The following is a 20296-nucleotide window of genomic DNA, read 5'->3' as shown; positions in this document are numbered from 1 at the left end:
GAGAAACGGTATTGGTTAATGTGAACGCCCATCATGTGTTAAATCCCCTGCTTTGAGATGTGATTGGTGAATGTGGCCGGTGGGCGCTTCCCCGTCCTCAAAGGATTTTTCCCCGGAGTGGCCAGACGGGCTGGGGGACACAGGATGGCAGAGCTAATAGGAGTACCTAACGGGACATGCGGACGAGCTGATTTCTTCTAATATTTCAAGTGCTGGTGAGGGCCTTATGATACTTTTTACAATAACTATCAACACCTTTTATTATAATAGTGAAATTCGTGTGGTTATTTATGTTTACTGGAGTCTCATTTGTCCAAACTAAGAAGTCGACCACTACCACTGGACATAAGCTAGCTAACCAAGTGGTCAGTTGGAGCGGACCCCCAGTTGAGGATAATAAACGCACAGTCAATATTTTTCCCTTCTGCTGGGTGACTTTAAAGCTTTTTTAAATCACATTATTGATGTTGGTTGTATACCGGCGTGTTAATCAGCTGTTGGACACCTAGTCAGATATCGGTTGGTTAAATTTAAGATTAAAACTGGCAGAAATCCACGGAAACCGAGGTAGATGAACAGATGTGGGTCAATCCATCAGTAACGGGAAGCGACGGTGCGGAACAGTGATTGATCGCGGTTGCCATTAGTTCACGCCTGTGTGTATGTGTGTGTGTTTCTGTAAATGTGCGTCTATCATCTGTGGGGAAGGGAGAAAGGGAGTGTGTGTGGATAAATGGGGAATTTTAAGGCATGAAACATCAAAGTAGTACATGGTATGAACTTAATGGTGACATTCATGTGATAACATTAAAACAGTCAACCAGAAATCCAAATAAAGTGTTTAATATTGACGTCAGTCAAATTAGTAATAGATAGTGATACTATAATGACAGTTTACCCTATATTCAAAGCACAGATATTACCTCTATCTAGGGCTGCAGCTATTCTCTATGAATGAATAAATCTACCACATTTTAGACTAATTGGTTACCGATTAACCATAACTATAAAATACAATGAACTCAAAGTTTTGAACGCTTACAATTAGAATTGCTTACCTAATCTGAAAAACAACCAGAAAAAGAAAAAGCAAAACATTTGTAACAGTAAAATGCTGTTTTTATTGCTTGATTGATTAACATATTTGGAATCAATTAATTGATTAACTACTTGATGAATCATCTTTTAATCCTATTGTATTGCCATCATGACATTATGGGGATTATGACACGTTTAGGTCATGTCTGCATTAAAAAGTCAGGTATTTGAATAAGAATAATCCTGCAGATTTACAAGACACATATACTGAATACACTGAATATTTTTAGATATCAATATATTGTATGTCACAATATGGCAAATTAATCAAAAATCACATATTAAGTAATTAAATTGATGTTCAGAATAACTGCCCAAACTCTTAGTTTCTAATCACAGTTTACTCTGAATCATTCATTTGGACAACAAAAGTGTATAATGATAGGATTATAAGATTATATCACATATTATGTTACTTGGTGAAAGTCATCAAACTGTTATATTTTATCAACACACTGCCTTAATAGATTGTCTGTCTTTTTGGATATAGAAAAGAAGGTAAAACTTATAGCCAAGCTCCCTGGCTTCTCTGTATCTTTTAGGATTCACTGTTCAGTAGCCACTTTTACCCAGAGTGCATCACAGGCACTCACCATGGATGCCCCTGAGTAATAATGGAACAAGGAGACGTTTCTGGACAGGCGCAATGTCACAACTGAAATTTTTTTACATCATATTTAGGGCAGCGTGACCTGACGTAATCCAAGCTGCATTATTCATAACATCAGAACAAGCAAAACAGCCTGCAACACAAGAAGCTGTACTCGGCTCATAAATTGATAATGACTCCCCTTTCGGATCTTAATGGAGTTCTCACGTCTGTAGTAAAGGCCTCTTCTATCTCTGTATATCTGTGAAGCGATGTGGGCATCTTGCTGGAGTCACAGGGGAAGTGAGTTTTACTCTGAATGCAGCCTGAGAGTCACCCCTCTGAGGATCAAAGACATTTTTGCTGCAGATGGGACTGTTAAAATGCTGCTAATGGGACATTTGAGAGGCTACCTGGTGTGTTTGTGTGTGTTTGTGCATGTTTATTTGCTTGAATGCCTGCATGTGCATGTTGGGTTGTAATAATTTATCCAAGCACATGACAAAAAAAAAGAAGAATGAGGGCATGAGAGTGAGCATCTATGTTTATAAGCATAATGTGTTCTTCTCTGGTGCTGTGGGTGAGATGTTCGATCTTTACTCTCCCTTTCTTGGCCCGGCCTTTCTCCCTGACTGAGTGGTGGATGAGGGAGGAGCGCTCACTTGCTACGCTTTCATTGCAAGAGTACAGGGGGCCTTAAAGAAGGTCGAAGAGGAGGAGGAGGGGGAGGATGCATGGGAGAGCTAGTGCTGTTGCCGTGTGAACGGAGCTCTATTGTCCCGGGAACCTTTCAGTGGCTTCCCCGAGGTCCCTTTTTCTACCCTTCCCCCCACCCAATACACTCTTTCCCCCTTACACACACAAACACATAAACACACACACACTTTGTCCACCTCTTAATGTCACACACAACCCATTCTCACTTTCCCTCACACTGTATCTCATTCACTGTCTCTTTTCTGTCACACACTCTCTATCCCACTTGGTGTCTCTCTCATGCACCCTCCTTCGCCTCTACTCTCCCCTCATTTCTCACAAGCAGACAAGGCCCCCGTCCCTCCTCCCGCTCGCCCCCAGCCGCTCATTATTTCGCCTCATTGATGTGATTGTCATGCCAGCCAGACAGTAAAAGCAAAAACATGCAATCTTCTCATTTGCATCTCCTCCTTCCTATGCAACGAGAAGCACATGTTTCCAAAATGTTTATGCAGACCGCTAAACATAAGCAGCTCTTTTGCACCAAACCAGATCCTAGTGGTTGTATTCAGGGTCCTTTGTGGCAGCACAAGATGGTGTAATTTTACCCTTTTGTTTTCTCTCATTGGTGTGAGGCTGTTGGGGTTTGCAGGGGGTCGTTAGCTCAGAAAATAGGGCCAGATGAGGACTCTGCTGGTGGGAATTGGCCCTGGTGAACAGAAGTGTCTCATTTCTGTCGTGGACAGCTGTAATGACATGATCTGTAATTACAGTAGTTTCAGTAGAGACACTGATAGCACATCACTGCTACTTTCTTCCTTGGTTATTTATTGTATTGGTGATGTAACCTCACCTTCTTATTAAGGCTTTTATGAGATAAAGAATAAATGATGAATATTCAAGACAGTTGCAAGGCCTATATTTTGTAGTTGTGATGGGTTAACAAGGATTTTAAAACCTATTTTCCAAATGTCTTGTGCTCATTAATAAATATCTGCAAAGCCCAAGCAATATGAGTTTTATTTCTAGTACCTGACAACTATTATTAGCTTTCTGTCAGACTGCCAGAGCTCCTGTGTCTTTCCATCCTGCTTTTCTCTGAAGTGTTTTTTTTTTTTTTTTTTGGCGTGGCTGCACAGTAAAAGCTCTGGAACTGTATTTAAGCATAAAATCATTTGATTGGCGAATCTGAAAATTGCATATGATAGTTTTTATTGGAAAAGGGTGTATGCATGTTTCCATCTGTCTTTCCATTTATCCTCCCGGTTGCTTCTTGAGCCATAGCTGTATTGTTCTGGCCAAGTGTTTGGACAGGAAGAAGAGATGTGACACAGGGAGGACCAGGAAACAGGAGCCAGACTGAGCCTGCAAAAACAGGAAGCAGGAAGAAGAGCCGATAAGATGGCTGCTTCGATGAACCCTGAGATCTCTCCTGCTTTGAGGTCCAGAGTGTCTGATAAAAGCCAATCAGGGTTTAATTTTAGACAGTGATGTTCAGACAGTGAAGTTTGTGGGTGTGGGCAAGTCTGTAAACTCTGTGTATCCTCTGGAGAAAGTGATGAAGCAGGTATTTATCAGTTGAGATATTTCAGGTCTTTGTTCTTGTTTTTATCAAAATTCCCATGTTTTTGGTGCTGGCCATATCCATGAATCTCTGTTTGTGTCAGGATTCCAGCTGGGCTTGTGACAAACCGGCCTGGGATTAGCTGGCACGCTGTATTTTCCTATCTCTAATGCTTTAATCTCTCTGCTGGTCACCACAAGTCTTCTGGCTTTAGGACACTGTTGGTCCTCACTGTCAGTTCTCTGTCTACAGGCTCACTCAAGCTTTATTTGTTTTTAATATACAGACGGTGGACAGAATAATAGGAACACCTTACAATAAAATACAATACAATCCACTATAGCAACACTACTACAAACTATACCCTCAATAATTATGTTCTTAAAAATGAACTTATAAAGAGGACATCCCCTGAAATAGGGAAGTAATATTAATACAGGGTTATTGTATTTTATTATAACTGTGACTTCATGTTCAATGTCTTTTACTTCAGTCTGAACTGGAGCTGACTAATACTGCCAAAATCAAGTATTGCATTAATTTTCAATCAGTGCCTTGGAATTGGGTATGTAACTATAATTCAAGTATAGTTCTGTGCTTTTATAAAATGTTTAATATAAATCAGGGGCTGGTGACTATGAATGACTGTAATGAGGTAAAAACAACTTCATTCTTTATTTCAGTCAGCCAGAATGATCATAATTTAAGAACATTGGATCATATAACTGGACGTATGATTTAAAGTCCCAGATAAGATGGCATTATAACTAGAGCTGAAACTAGTAGTCAACTAATCATTACCAGAAATATGATAAGTGACTATTTCATCAATCAACTAAATCATTTTCTAAGCAAAAATGGTGAAAAATCAGTGGTTCCAGCAGCAAATTAATATTTGATAGAAAATTGAGACTGTGGGGCAGACAAATTAAGCAATATATGTCAAACTGTGAGCTTGGAAATTTTTATGGTATTTTTATAGTTTTTTAACATTTTACAGATCAAACAAAATTATCAGCATATTAATTGATAATTAAAAAAAGTATTAGTTGTTGCCTTCACACATAATATCTTGCCTCTGGTTCTGTGTCTTGCTCATGGACACTTCAGCAGAGTATGCTTATCCCTATTTCCCTATTTTCTCACTGCAGTTTGTGTCGGTGTGAAGCCTCGCCATGCCGCTGGTGAAGAGGAACATCGAGCCCCGTCACCTCTGCCGAGGGGAGCTGCCCGAGGGCATCGGCAGCGAGCTGGAGTGTGTGATGAACAACACGCTCTCTGCCATCATCCGTCAGCTCAGCAGCCTGAGTAAGACTCACACACACTCAAAACATGCACATACATACACACACACACACACACACACACACATAAAACATATGATGTGGCCTTTGCATGAAGAAGCTGCTAACAGCCTCACATATAGGACAGAAAACACAAATAGAGGTTTTTGTGTCATATTAAAAACAGAAACTTCCAACCTCCTCAGGCTATAACCCTACTAAGTATGACGATTGTCTACATCTTGTGTAGCCTCTTTGTAACAGGACAAGATCACATGCTTTCATCATTAATCCTGAAGCTGTGATTGATTTGGGCGTTGTCATGGTTACAGGGCCTGGGGTTACAGCGGCCTCGCACTGGAACATGGAGGGTTGAAATGTAATCCTTTTAGATAGCTCTGCAGAAATGAACTTATCTGGACAGCTGTGTGCATCTGACAGTGCAGATATACTCCATGTGTGTTAGTGTGTGTTTGTTCATGTCAGTGTGTTTTTGTATGTATGACTGCATGTGTTTTTATTATATAGTTATACTGTTTTATTTGCATGTTATGTTCACCGTAAACGTATTAGACATCCATCTTCCATGCCAGTGCTCTTGTTTCATAACCCATCAACAATGTGCGATGTGTTGTCATGTGACGGTTACCCTTCAACCACGTATCCTCAGTTGCACCCATTTTCTGTCTCTCACACTAACTGTGTCGAGAGTTCATTCTGTGCCCTAACAGCATAAATTCAAACCAGTCCTTGATGCTGTTAACCCTCTTCTGTTTGGCCCAGTTATATTCAGTCGCTGTCAGTCTCTTATTGTGTCAAGTTCCTGCGTTGGGAGTGGGCCTTTCAAAAGCAGCTGTGTGGGTTAAAAATAAATACTCGCACAGGCCTGTTGGGGTATATCTACAGACAACATACACTGTGCATGTCTTCGTGCAGATGTATGTTTGTAAGTGAGCCATAGGAATCCTCAAGAGGAGGTCAGAGTTGATGGGGCTCAGCATGCCGGATCTCTGATTCTTCCTTCCTCTAAATATTTTTCTTGCAGCCCATCCTGTCAGCAGGAGGGACAGAAATAGTCCTTAGTGTGTGTTTGTGTGTGTTAGCCATACCACTTTCTACACACAGTGTTCTATACTTAAACAATGTTACTAGACACATGCTGAAATTACTCTGGCTGATTTTTAACCTGTGTTCTTCCAGGGGAGGAATTTTCTGTATTCTTTTCATCCCAGCATCTAGAATCTGGTAGTAAAAGGCCTTCTGCTCTGATGTGGTGTGGGTTAAAACTCCCAGAGCCTGAAACTTATAGCTCCAATAGCCATTGGCTGACAGCCATTTCACACTTACAACTTTTACTGTGGGTTACTTCCTCCTTCAGCCCAGCCTTCATTTTACCAAACCATGTTCCACAACAGAGTTATCTCTACTTTTTAGGGTTAAGAACGCAAGTGTGCATGAGGGTGAGAACAAAACAACAAAATGTTTGTTACAAAAGGGGCTGTGGGCCATCCTCAAGACGATGGCACCTTTCATGTGTGAATCTTTTACCAGGAGTTTAGCGGCAAGGAGTAGAGTTTTTTTTTTTTGTTGTTGCGTACAGGACCCAGGTGGGAATCATTTTGCTTGATTTGAAATCTAAACAAGCACTTTTGGTTTTGCATTGATTTGAGACTTGACTTAACTCGAGACAACACCCCTACACGCTGCTGGGCAACTTCTGAATCTTTGAATCTCGGCAGCCAGCGATAGCGCGTCTCATTGAGGTTCAGTTCACAATGACTGGTGTGTCACCTCTCAGGTCTTTCAGGCCGTACGTGTAAACAGATGGAGGAAAGCCATAGGTTAATGAATATGGATGAAGTTAAGATTGATGGGTGTAGGATTTAGCGATGTTCAGCTTCTTCTCACCAAACAGCTACACTAGAGTTTAATGTCACATCAGCAGCAGCCGTTGAGGTGGAGGAGAGTATACTATTTACTTTCCCTGGCAAAACTTTTGCAGATAGTTTAGGGCTACACACAAACATGCACATAATAGGATTTGGATAGAATGTAGTCAGTTCATAACAAATTGCTCATGAGGAATGTTGCTAAATGGAGAGACACCATTTCCTGCACAGACTCTTAAGACTCTAGTTTCACATTGTGTCACATTACCAGTGCATTGATTGATTGTCTTCAGTCTCTGTGGGGATTTACTTGGCCCCAGATAATGATTACAAGTCTGCTTCTTTCTCTCAAATTTCCCGTCTCTTTCTGTGTTTTTTCCTGTCTCGTTCTTTTGTCTTTCCAGGTAAACATGCCGAGGACATATTTGGCGAGTTGTTTAACGAGGCCAACACCTTCTACCTGCGTGCCAACTCTCTCCAGGACCGCATTGACCGGCTGGCCGTTAAGGTCACACAGCTGGACTCCACCGTGGAGGAAGGTGGGTCAGAGGTTAGAGGTCTGAGGGCAAAGGCACAGCAAGTCATTAGTCATTGCTGAAGTGCTGTCAGTCTTATGTGTTCTCTACTTTCGTATGAAGTTGCCCAGTTGCACATCCTGCACTCTTCTATGTGGGGAGGTTATTTTTGATACCTACCAACGTTACGTTTCTTTTTTCTATTGTTTGTTTTTTTTTCTTTCTTTCTTTCATTCATTTGTTCCTTTTTCCTATAGACAACTCATTCATTTGTTTTCTCTTCCTGTTTTTGTGCTCTCAGTTTCCCTGCAAGACATCAACATGAGGAAAGCCTTCAAGAGCTCTACCATTCAGGACCAGCAGGTGGTGTCCAAGAGCAGCGTGCCCAATCCTGTCAGAGAAATGTACAACCTGAGTGACAAGCCTCCACCACTCAGCATCCTCTCATCATACAGGTTGGTGTTGTTGGTGCATAGACACTCAGACTTGAAGCATGCTCTTACTGCATAATCATTGTGACATTTTTTTTTTTAAATGTATGAGGAATCACTTTTTAGACAAGAGCTTCTTTTACATTTTTCCCCACACCTGTGAATGCTGATCAGTCAGCGCTGCAGGTTGTAAAATTAAATCTTGTCTAACCCTGAGAATTTTAAGAAAAAAATCAAACGAGCTTAAATGAACCATTTTTAATTGATCAATCCACCCATTTTCTGATGCTTATCTGGATCCAGGTCACATCAGTTTAATACATTTTATCATTGAGAAATATTGTTATTTACTGCTAGGAAATACAGATACAGTGATATGATAATGAACAATTCTGAGCTATATTGTCTCTACTGGTTTTTCATCATGCTTTGATACTTTAGCTGCTGTGACTGTGAAACATTTATTAAATTAAACTCTACGTGGCAGTAAAAGGTTTTAAAGTCTTAAATTTAACATGGTGAAACATGCAGAAATTCTGTACAAAAGTTCTTGATTTTTACTAGTTTCTGACCTACATTCACAGTGAAACAGCAGATTCTCTTCTGCTAGTTGGTAGCTCCTGTCATGCAGTGTGCTGTCCAGTACTTTAGGTGCATTACATATTTAGCATGGCTGACTCCAGTGGGAGTCCAACTCCTAACCCTGACAACATAACACACTTTACTCTCTCTTTCTCCGGTCTTTCTGTCTTTCTCCCTCTCCACTTTAATCTTGTCATTGTCAGTTATGCTGTCTGTGATAATAACACAGGATTTCCACTCATAATTTCACCCGTGTTCTTCCATCAGCCTCTTCCACTATTTCAATATTCATAGCATTACATGTTTAATCCCCAACTTAGTCTAGATACGCAGAGCCAAAAAATGCTGCCTACCAGACAATTCTTTGACTCTACTTCACACAGTTTCATGCAGGTTTCTGTATAAAGACATTTTTTTAAATCTGTTTAACCCTCTTGGTGTCTGTCTCCGTAGGGATGACCACAAGGAAGCACTTAAGTTTTACACCGATCCCTCCTACTTTTTTGACCTGTGGAAGGAAAAGATGCTGCAGGACACAGAGGACAAGAGGAAAGAGAAGAGGAAACAGAAGGTACAGTTCTGTCATCAGGATCTCAAATGTCAGCCTACAGTTTAATATAGCAAGATTTCAGTTTGGTTGTGGTTGAATTTTTAGGTTGTACTCGCCTGACAGCCAGTTACTGGTGCTGCTCCATCCCAGATTTTTAGAATTAGTTTGAGTTATTATAAACATAATGATCGAATAATGTCATCAGGCTACAAAACATGCAGTCATTGTCAGGAACACAGATGGTCTCTGTAGAGGAACACACATAATGAGAGACCACCATCTATCTTTTATATTGCTGTTTCTAGTTTGAGCATAGTTAAACAAAATAGCTTAAAAACACCTCTTTCTCTTTCTTGTAGGAGCAGCGGCGTTGTGTGGATGGGACGTTACAGAGGGAGGTGAAGAAGGTCCGCAAGGCAAGGAACCGTCGGCAGGAATGGAACATGATGGCTCTGGATAAGGAGCTGAGACCGGACCATCGACACACCATACACCGCGACAGAGGGGCTTCTTCTGAGGGCTCAATGTCGCCAGAGAACAGGTAGGTGAACACACACACACACACACACACACAAACACAAACACAAACACACAAACACACAAACACTCTGGTACGTTACTTCATTTCTCCTTCCTCAGGTGTGGAAAATAACTTGCAACTTTTCTTCTTCTTCTTCTTCTTCTTTCACCTTCCAATCTTCTCCTCCACCTCTTCCCTGCTGTCTCTCATCAGGGGTCACGGCCCCGATCAGCACCACTACCCCAACACCATGAACCACGCTGGCCACGCCCACACCTACTCTGGCCCTCCGCCCAGCGTCCTGGCTGCCCAGATGGCTGCAGGACATGCTGCTCGTGGAGGAGGGGAACATGATAACAGGGGCAGGACTATGATGGCCTATCAAGGCGGGACACTGGGTCGTTCTCACCACCACCAAGTCCCGCTGCCTCCTCCGCCCACTGAGGCTATGAATGGTGGCTCTATGTCCCTCCCACCAGTGGACTACAGGTAAACATACAAGCCAAACACACACACATACAACACTAGTTCATCTAATAGTGTTAACATATTGGTATTAAATGATCTGTAATACTTGAACTTTGAGATAATGCTGCCACCTAGTGGGTTAGTATCTGTAGACTGTCCTCTCAAACCCTGATGACTGTACCTGTACCTTTTTTTTTGTTAACTATCTACTTATTCTCTGTCATTCTGTCTTTCTTTCAGTATGGATGGCTATGCCAACACCGCTCCTCCTCCCCCTCCTCCAGCCCCTCTCATTCCCTCTGCCCAGACTGCCTTTGCCTCACCTCCTGGAGGTCCGATGCCTCCTGGTCCAATGGGTGGCGCTGGCGGCTATGCTCCGCCTGCACCACCTATATGTGGAGCCCAGACAGCTCCACCTCCTCCTGGTCCTCCACCTCCTCCCATTCCAGCTGGTGCCTCCCACTCCACAACCCACAAGATGTCCTCCTCTGTACCCGTTGAGACCACAGTGGTCAATGATGCCCGCAGTGATCTGCTGGCTGCCATACGTATGGGTAAGAGCTGTAGTGTGTATGTGTGTGTGCTTATCAAGATATGCATTTACAGATACATTTGTTTTACCTTTAAACAGAGGATTTGTTTAGAAAAATTATAAAAAAGCAATAATGCTAACACATACAGCGCCCCCATGGAACTTTTTATGTTGTCGTTTTACAGCATTGAATCAAAGAGGATTTAGTGTGGCTTATTTGACACTGTACAACAGAAAAATATTCCTCAATGTCAAAGTGAAAACCGATCTCAACAAGGTTATCTCAATTAATTACAAACTTCTAAGGGCGTTGGTACTTTTTAATGGCACAGTATTGTACTAAAAAGTTAAAAAAAAATAACATTAACTTAACTTAATTTCTACTACATCCATTATCCATTATAAATACACTTAAATTAGAAAACATAGAAAGAGAAATAGCTATAAATAAATGTTTTTGATTTACATTTTAATGGGATATTCCAGATCTAACAGGAAATGGCTTGGAGACACTAATTGGAGTAAACGTTTAGTATCTTGATTTATATTTTGTAAGCCTACATTTGCCTGTGTATCTTAGAGTATACTACCAAAGACCAAGAAAAATCATTTGGGTTATTTCTGAGGGATTAGGCAGTGCATAATCTCTCACACATAGAAACGGATCAGACAGATTTTAAACTAGTCCAGTTAAAAGCCCTTATCTAAGACACTTATTTGAAAGTAAATACTAAGGTGAAAATAACTGCTCAGTCAATTACAATTTTCCACTGCATTGCAAAATGTTTTATATGCATAAAATATATGCAGTCAAAGAGGACTGAGGGCGTATGTCTGTACAACACAGCACTTGTAATAAATGAAACATACATACTCATTTTCACTTCCGAAAAGTTAGTTCCGAGTTATATTGCACTTATACTTGTCAAGTGAAAGTGATGAAGATCAGGCAATTTTAGTTTTTAGGAATTAAACCGACATCTCTTTCTTCACAAACAACAAATTTACAGTTAGTTTGCTTGATTTTTTTTTTAAATGCCAGAGTAGCCTACAGGTGTTTTAATACACAGCTTTGTCAAAAATAACTTTATTTTTTTTTTATCAAGAAGTGAAACTCCAATGAAGGAAATAATATTAAAGTGAAGCTACTTTTCTCCTATGATTTCTACATCCTACCTAATGAGTGCACAAGTCAAAAACATGGATCTGCTCTCCATATTTTCCTGCAGGCATCCAGCTGAAGAAGGTGCAGGAGCAGCAGGAGCAGCAGGCTAAGAGGGAGCCAGTCGGAAACGACGTGGCCACCATCCTGTCACGACGCATCGCCGTGGAGTACTCCGACTCCGAGGACGACTCCGAGTTGGAAGAAAACGACTGGTCGGATTAACACACAGATGGGATAACCGCTGAAGATACACACACAATAAGAAGACACACAATCAGTCGATCTCACACTCACTTGAAGGAATGCCCACTTCATCACACCCACGGGTTATCACACACGTTGTTGCTGAAAACACACACACACACACTACTACACCTACACACAATCACATGCTGTAGGTTGATATAAGCTGAATGGTCCAAAACTGGAAATCTGGGGGTGTATTCAAGATGCATAAACACTGTAAAGAGACTAGTAATATACTGTAATGCTGACCACTCTGAAACATTAACATTCAGTTTGATGATTATATGTCAAAGCATAGTGAATACACCCCAGTGGATGTTTCTCTACCTGTTATAACACTATAGACACCGTGTGAAGGTGCTTATTTCATGTATAGTCAGAGCTTGAGAGTTATAGAATGATTAGAAGCTTTCCTCTTGAGCTAACCAATGTATTTGTCTTTTTTTAATGTTTTTACTCAAACACTTGCGTATGCCATAGATCATGAGGCAAGTTTTTAACATGTAGGTGACAATAACTGGAAGTGAAGAAGTAACGGACGAGCTCAGCGGTAGCTGCAGTGGATAGATTCAAGCCACTGAACGAGTGACTGGGAGGAGCATTTGTGATGCCGTGGTGAAGCTGGATGGGAGTTTGATTTGTAAAAAGTCTTATTGATCATAAATATGATAATTGATTGAGCCATTTGCGTCTGCAATCGCTCACTGCTGTGATGGAGGGGACGAGTGGGTAGGGGTGGGGGGGGGTCATGTATATGCTAGTGTGAGCTCTGTAACCTTTGACCCAGAGAAAAATAAAATGATGAATGAAATGAATGAAGGATCAGGGCTGGGCTGTCATGTCTCTCAACTGTTCCACTGTCGGCATAGAGACAACACATACCTGGCTCTAAGACTTCAGTTTCCATGGTAACAGTACAGCTAAGAAGGGAGTTGCCAGGGAAACAGAAGAGTGCGAAAAGGGGGGCACCGAGCCAGGGCGAGGATGAACAAATTAGTCAAGGCAGGAGTTTTATGCACAGCACATGTTTGTTTTTAATACAAAATTAACAAGATCTCTCAATTGAGTTAACTAACCAAAGCAATAAAAAGTACAACTAACACCTTGGAAAAATAGACACCACGTTCACACAAATGTTTTTACAATATCTCAGTTAAGTTAGTGCATGTTGATTATCGTTAATACGTTTCATTTTGCAGATACTTAATTTGTTGTGCCATTTTCATCCAAAAAATAAAGTGCATTTCACATTGAAAACTACGCATACGTCTACACAAGATGCTGTTACTGCAGTGTCCCCCCTATCTCCAAACCCCATCCCAAAACACACTCACATTCACAGGCCCTTGAGTGTTTTGATATTTAGCTCTAGATTAGTAACGATCAGAAACACCCCTCCTCACTTGAACAGCCAGTTATTGGCCACACGTTTTCTCAAAAACCCCAGTTGCTTTGTACATCTCTGTGTACCGTTACACTGTGAAACCATTCAGTAGATAAGCAGGTGTGTGTATACAGAGAAGTATTACATCCAACATCACAGTCTTTAGCTATTCTTGGATACAAAGCCCTTGTTCACACCTGCTCAACCATGAAAATCTCAACAATATTGTCGAGAGGAGGAAAACATTCACCAATCAGAGAAAATCTCATACCATTTTTTTTTCTTCTCAAACATCCTCCATCTGTGTAGCCCCATCTGCTCAATCGTCCATTAACCAGCCTTTGCAAACTGGTGCATATTGAAGTGAGGAAAGTGAATCCTGACAGGACAAATTCTACATTAAAAGCTGATGTGGAGAAGTGTCAGTCAAAAAAATGGTGCGACCCAACTCATCCCTTAGTTTGACTGGCTTTGGTAGCACCATGCACGGTGGTATAAAGTCCCTCCTCTTATGCATGCCTTATTTACACAAACAAATGAGTCAAGAGGAGGGAGTATCAGTTAAACAATTTGATTATTACTACATTCAGAAAAAGGCTTTACAGCGCCATTATTATCATACAACATCAGAATCTGAAAGAATTCAGGCCAGACTAAAGTGGAAAAAAATAGAACTTTTCAATGAATATAACAAAATAGACTTTTCTCCAAAGGTAAAGGAATAAGAGTTTGTGATGGTTTGTGGTGTGCCAGCCTGACCTGTTGGTGCTCATCAAATATCTACAGGGTTCAGTCTGACACTGTGCACAAGTTCACATACACAGCCTACGTTCCAATGCTCAGAAATGCTATTCTTCAGCTTTCCTTTCTCATCCCCCCTTTTATTCTAATGCTTTCCTGATCTGAGGTCAGAAAGACAAAGACTGGGGGCTTCTTCTATACCTCTATTGGGCTTACTGAGAGGGGAGGCAGCAAGGAAGGAATGAAGAAGCATTATCTTTGCAATTGGAAGTGGCCATTTTTAGCTCATAGAATCATTCAGAGGTCACTTAACGGACACCTGCCTCAACCAGACTAGATTGATTTAAAGTAGAGTAGAATATTAGTGATATAAAGGAGACAGAAAACACACAGCAGGACTAGGACCCCAGTTCATTCAGAGTCCCTTTCACTTTGGCTTGAAGCGCTGGAGCGTCCACATCCTAGTCCTATCTCCCTTCAAAAAGCTCTACAAACACGTAACGAGGCCACTTCTCTCAGAATTGACAGGAAGACTGGCAGCATTATCCTCTTAAGGTCAGGGGGTCAACGGGAATTTGTATTTCTCAGACCGCCCCACCCCCTCGACAAAAACAAGACACAAGGAGACAGATTATGGTCTGCTGAGCTGCTGGAACACAAACACACACACACACACACACCCTAACACCCACACACACACACACACACACACACACACACGGACAGACACACACATGCACACACCCAGAGGCCATGCAACTCATACCGTATGCACGAAAACACAGTCCCAGATCACACACTGACACTTGAGGTTACGACACTCAGGACAGTTCATATGCTCACAAAAGGCAGAGGCAACAACAACGACAACAACGACAACGACAACAACAACAACAAAAAAAACTTCATCCCAGTGTGAGGAAATTATCAAAGCCTGATTTTGGGTTGGAAAAAGCATTGTGGAAGAATGAGGCAGCGGTGTCACCGAGACAAATGAGTCATTTGATCCCGTCCACTTTTTCCAGCCCAGGAGTGATTACCCTACCACCCAGTCGAAGAAGTATCACTGAAGCATCACTTGAGCCTGTTCACTACAACACATCCCCACCCGAGCGGGGCCATTATGGTGCTTCAACACTACAGGAAGAAGTCATTGGTGGGTGGGGGTGGGGGGGGGGGGGGGGGGGGGGGGGGTGTGGATGTTATTGCTGTCTGAGTATTGCTTCACATCTAAAAAATAACTACCGTTCATTGGCTAGTTATTGCTGACATGATGTGTATGAATGAGGAATCAGCAGACTGCTTTTGAGACCAAACGATAGCGGATAACTAACTCAGAGCAGCTGGTGGGGGGTTGTGACTTGGGCTCCTATTAAATTACAGTAAATTGACCTCAAAGCATGATCAAAGCAGACATCTGAGCTCGTATCTGCTCTATACAGAAAAATATCAAAACATTCTGCATTTTGCAAAGAAAAATGGTGCAAATCCTGTGACCGTCCATTGATGATTGTAGCTCTTTCAGTGTAATACAGGTGAAGTACACTGCGGCACATTGTACATAAACAAAATTATTAGGGTCATGATGACATCAGGGTACCATGACACATTGCCTCCAGTGGCCTATGTGACCTACCACACTGAACTCAGCGGGAAAACAGTGGATCTGTGCTTGTTGCATGCAAATTACACTGAAGTCTAGCATGCAGATCAGATATAATGTGGTCGGTGTGAGGCTCTTTGGGAGCCGAAGAATATCAAATAGATGGAATTACATTCAGATTTTGCAGAGAGACATCCCCTGTATACTTTAGTATACACGCCATGTAAGCTTTTGTCTATAGGTTTGCTTTGATTTCATCATAGGCATGTTGATTTAATCTGCTATGGGATTCATTTAGGGGTATTATATTTCATATTCATTTTAAAATGACCTTAGGCTCTCTATCACTCTAATTCGTGGCCTTTATTCAAATAAACAGCAGTGAAATTCTAAAGCAACCTCCAGACATTCAAAAAGCAATTTCGACTCAAAAGGTGAAAGAGGAGGGATATAATGTGGTTACATAATCCGATAGGTTTATAGGCCTAGGTTTGGTGCCTCCGTACCAATAAAAGGTGGAGGAGAAGGGGTTAATGGTGGGGGTCTCCTAGGGCTTTGTCTTGAGCCTCCCAGACGCAAGCACAAATAAAACACATTCGCGCACAATCCAGAGGGAAAAGAAGACAGAAAATGGGAGAGGCGAGGAGAAGAAGAAGCGGCTTGATTTCTTTCTCGGCGCCTGTGGAGGACGCAGGGCGCGGATCAGAGAGCACCGGGTCTATTTTTAGCTCTCCGCGGCTGTTTAGCTTTCGACGCACGTTCAGAGTGCAGCAGCAGAGCGCCGGGATGCTGCTCCAGACGGGCTTCACTGTGGAAATGCCTGCGTATTCAACCGCGGACGCGCTCTCCCTTCCTCTCCTCTCTTCACCGCACACACTGCTTTGTTAATCCGCCGTGCGCTTTTACGCACGCACAGAAGCGCAAACCAATAATCTTCCCCCTCTATTTGAACAAAAACAAGCACGTGTCAACCAAAGGTCTGGTGCTGGTAACTATATGCACATTCTATATACAGCTGCTGCCTGTAACATGTGATGCACCTAGCGCTCTCTGCAGAACAGAGGAAGGGCGTGGCACGGGTTGAACAGGAGGGGGCGGGATGCCGCCCGCGCAGTGGCTGCCTTTACTGGGGAAGACAGTGAGATACTTTGCCCTATGGTGATTGCAACAAAGAAAAAAATGCCATCCTTCCAGGTGGGTTGTGGATAACTAACCAAACTGCCTCTGCCAGTGACATTTCCAGCCAGAGCTGAAGCCACAGCCCTCTGCCACTTCCCCTGCTGCTGCTCTCTGTGACACTGGACAGACCCAGTGAGGAGCAGAGCTGACCCAGGGCGCCTCTCTCTTCCCACCTGGGTCTGCTTGGTCAGACGTCACTAGGGGTCCTTGCACGCTGGGCCACCGTGGCAGGCACACAGCCACAGCACACCAGCCACAGCGCCTTCTGGATCTCCTGGTTCCTGAAGGCATAGATGACTGGGTTGATAACGGAGTTGTAGGTGGCAGGCACCAGCGTGGCGTAGGTGTAGAGTGGAGGGTAGGTGTAGTCAGCAATGAGGGAGTAGACAGTGAATGGCATCCAGCAGGCCGCAAAGGTACCCAGGATGATGGCCAGCGTTGACACGCCCTTCCGTGTTGTGACGTAGTGGGGTGTGGCAGCCAGGAAGTGGTGCTGGAGGGCGATCTGATGAGCGTGGCGCATCACAATCTTGCAGATCTGGACATAGAGTTGCAGCATGAGGCCAAAGAGCAGCAGGAAGGAGACGGACAGCACGGCGATGTTGTTCTTCGTCAGCGGCCGCACCACACTGCACGTAGCCTCTTCTGCCAGGCAGTTGACCCCTGTGACCGGCAGCAGGCCCAGACACAGGGAGAGGCCCCACAGCAGCACGAGCATGGTGTAGGTGAAGGCCGCTGTCCGCTCTGAGTTGTAGGTGAGGGCATAGTAGAGCGACAGGTAGCGGTCGATAGTGATGGCCAGCAGGCTGAAGACGGAGGCGGAGAAGGAGGCCACCACCAGGCCCACAGTCAGCAGCTGGGCCGAGTCGGAACGAAGCAAGTAGGCACAGGTGAAGTGAAGCACCAGGCCCAGGCCGGCCAGCAGGTCGGCCAGCGCCAGGCTTCCGATCAGCAGGAACATGGGGGCTCTCAGCGCCGGGTTCTGCCAGATCACCAGCACCACCAGAGCATTCTCACAGGCGATCAGAGTCCCAGATGAGCACAGCACAATGTCCCAGGGGTTGACCAGCAGGGGCAGCTGGCTGGGTGGCAGGGAGTCCTCTGGTGGAAACATCCCCAGGCTGGTGCTGTTGTCCATCGGCCCCCCGCCTCCGCTGGCCCATGCTGTGGGGTCAGGGGTAAGCCAGCTGGGGGTGACCGGTGGTTCTTCACTCATTGTGCCACCCGTCTGAAATTGGCACAAACAAACACACACACACACACACACACACACACACACACACACACACACACACACACACACACACACACACACACACACACACACACACACTGTAATGATATAGTTTGATACACAAAGTCAGTTTAAAACAAGACTGCTGGTATGCACACACTCACACAAAGACACATATAAATAAGTCTAAGAGCATTTGTGTGTGTGTGTGTTTTGTTCTTTTTAGCTTTGCAATTTAATTCAAGTGAGACATAAACAGTGGGGGCTGTTGTCCACTATCGCTACCACCCCACCTCTGTGCACCACTGAATGTGTGTTGCTTTTGAGACACCTGTGTTACTCATTCCACAACACAAAAACGGGCACAGCCAAGGTTATATTCTCAGTGTGTATGTAGGCCTGTGAACGCACATTATGCAGGAACACACACTAACCTTAACTCTGCTGTTACTAGGAATGAAAACACTGAGCTACACAAAAAAATAGTCCATTTCATTTTGGTTCTAACTATTTAAAAAAAAATAAAACTCTGCGCAGCAATAAAATGTAGTCTAAGATTTAGTTGTTCCAGACAGTTTAGGTAATGTATTTTAAACGCACTGACTAGTCTATTATAACAGAGGCCTGTACATAGGTTAGACCACACGTAAGAGCTATTAATTAATGCATGGACAAGGGAAATGCAAGAGAATAGAAAACCAAAGCACGCTGTGCAGCACATTGCAGGCCACATTTCCTGACAGCGGGTATCAATAACCCTTCACCGGCACCGGCAATAATTCACGCAGCTGTCAGAGACCAGGTGCCGCTCTCCACAGCAGAAGATACCGCACCCGTTATGGGAATAAAGCCTCTCTCTAATGCCATACATGCACCTCACACTGGTGGCCATATGGTGCTGCTTTACCCTGTGCACCTTACATCAGAAAAAAACACAGTGGCTACTCCACGTCAGCGAAAGGATGCTGGAGGAGGGAAGGAAAAAAAAATCAGGCTGCATTTTTTCCATGCATGTAAAGGATGCTCAACAATCTCGTTCTGCCGCCACCCAGCCTACCTTGACTCTGTGAGGTGAGACTTCCCGTCTAGATGGAAGAACGGCAGTCTTGTATTTCCATGTTATAGATAAGGACGGTGCAGCGCCGGGGGACAGAGACGCACCCGGGGAGGGGGATGCTGGTCCTCTCTGCCTGAAAGCGGGGATGATGGAAGAAGAAAAGAGCGCGGAGCGGCTCTGCCGTTAACGGCGCATCGCCGTGGACTGCGGCTGTGCAGGGAGCAGCGAGCGGAGCAGCGGCGGAAGAGAGGAAAAGGAGGAGGGGGTGTGTATGTGTGTGAGTGTATGTGTGGAGGGGAGGGGAGGGGAGGGGAAGGGAGGAGGGGGTCGATGATGAAGGAGGAGTCCCAAATGGGCCAGACTCCCAAAGACTGGTTGAACTCCTCTCGACAGCCAAATGTCTGGTCTCTGTTGTCCCGAGGACAGAGAGAGGTGTAAGCGTGTGTGGTGTTCAGGTTTCTGTATTTCCACGTTCCTTTAGTCGTTTATTGTTTCAGTTATACATGCACCATTTACCTGAGCCGTGGATGTCTGTTGTAACATTTGCTCTTCAACCAGTTAAGTTGCTCTTGGCTCACCTGCACTTGAGTTAAACTGCAGTGTTTTGTTAGTTTCAGTGCGGTTTTGTGCTGCCCGACTCGAGTTTCAGATATGAAGATGCTGGAGACAGGGACTCGCTTACCTCCTGCGACGCCCTGCTATTCTGGTCTTGTCTGTGCTATTAACAGCAACCCTGATGTGTGTCACCAACCTCCTCCTCCTCTCCCTCCCCTCCCCTGTCCTGTCCTCCATCTTCTCTGCCTCGTCTCTCCATCCTTGCGGCGCAGCCTCCAAGACACCTCGGCTGATTAGGAGCCAGTGGGTGAGTTGTTGATGTGCATACATCTGACCACACACTTAGCTGACCAAGCGTTAAGTCGGCTGTGTGTGTGTGCGTGGGCGTTATTCCAAAGCACCTGCCTTTGGAGTC

The 20296-nt window shown here is 43.8% G+C and overlaps 2 protein-coding genes across 3 annotated transcripts; one reads left to right on the top strand and one right to left on the bottom strand.

Moving 5' to 3' along the window:
• The first annotated feature begins 130 nt into the window (after window positions 1-130).
• On the top strand, window positions 131-12848 carry wasf3 (WAS protein family member 3). 2 transcript variants are annotated; one of them, XM_022744365.1, is made up of 9 exons: window positions 131-215; window positions 5099-5255; window positions 7524-7658; window positions 7936-8089; window positions 9101-9218; window positions 9557-9738; window positions 9931-10206; window positions 10426-10739; window positions 11947-12848. In XM_022744365.1, exons 2-9 carry the CDS (start codon window positions 5123-5125, stop codon window positions 12102-12104), a joined length of 1470 nt encoding a protein of 489 aa, XP_022600086.1. In that variant the 5' UTR covers window positions 131-215; window positions 5099-5122; the 3' UTR covers window positions 12105-12848. The 2 variants fall into 2 exon arrangements, with proteins under 2 accessions (XP_022600086.1, XP_022600087.1); XM_022744366.1 differs by having other exon boundaries at window positions 143-215; window positions 5116-5255.
• Window positions 12849-15625: 2777 nt separating this feature from the next.
• gpr12 (G protein-coupled receptor 12) lies at window positions 15626-19511 on the bottom strand. Its single transcript, XM_022744309.1, has 2 exons — window positions 19327-19511; window positions 15626-18263 (listed from the first exon to the last, which is right to left on the bottom strand). The coding sequence occupies exon 2, from the start codon at window positions 18249-18251 to the stop codon at window positions 17223-17225; it is 1029 nt and encodes a 342-aa protein (XP_022600030.1). The 5' UTR covers window positions 18252-18263; window positions 19327-19511; the 3' UTR covers window positions 15626-17222.
• Window positions 19512-20296: the final 785 nt, after the last annotated feature.

The sequence above is a fragment of the Seriola dumerili genome, unplaced genomic scaffold (assembly GCF_002260705.1).
Source record: "Seriola dumerili isolate Sdu_G_001 unplaced genomic scaffold, Sdu_1.0 BDQW01000079.1, whole genome shotgun sequence".
Classification (NCBI taxonomy): domain Eukaryota; kingdom Metazoa; phylum Chordata; class Actinopteri; order Carangiformes; family Carangidae; genus Seriola; species Seriola dumerili.
The sequence above is the reverse complement of the archived record's forward strand: the minus strand, read 5'-3'. Positions and strand labels throughout refer to the sequence as shown.

What these genes read in the sequence shown, in the direction of transcription:
- wasf3 (XM_022744365.1), top strand. Translation starts at nt 5,123, where the DNA reads ATGCCGCTGGTGAAGAGGAACATCGAGCCCCGTCACCTCTGCCGAGGG. An exon ending in AGCATCCTCTCATCATACAG is followed by an intron (nt 8,090 to 9,100) that starts GTTGGTGTTGTT and finishes CTGTCTCCGTAG; the next exon opens with GGATGACCACAAGGAAGCAC. An exon ending in CTCCCACCAGTGGACTACAG is followed by an intron (nt 10,207 to 10,425) that starts GTAAACATACAA and finishes TCTTTCTTTCAG; the next exon opens with TATGGATGGCTATGCCAACA.
- gpr12 (XM_022744309.1), bottom strand. Translation starts at nt 18,251, where the DNA reads ATGAGTGAAGAACCACCGGTCACCCCCAGCTGGCTTACCCCTGACCCC.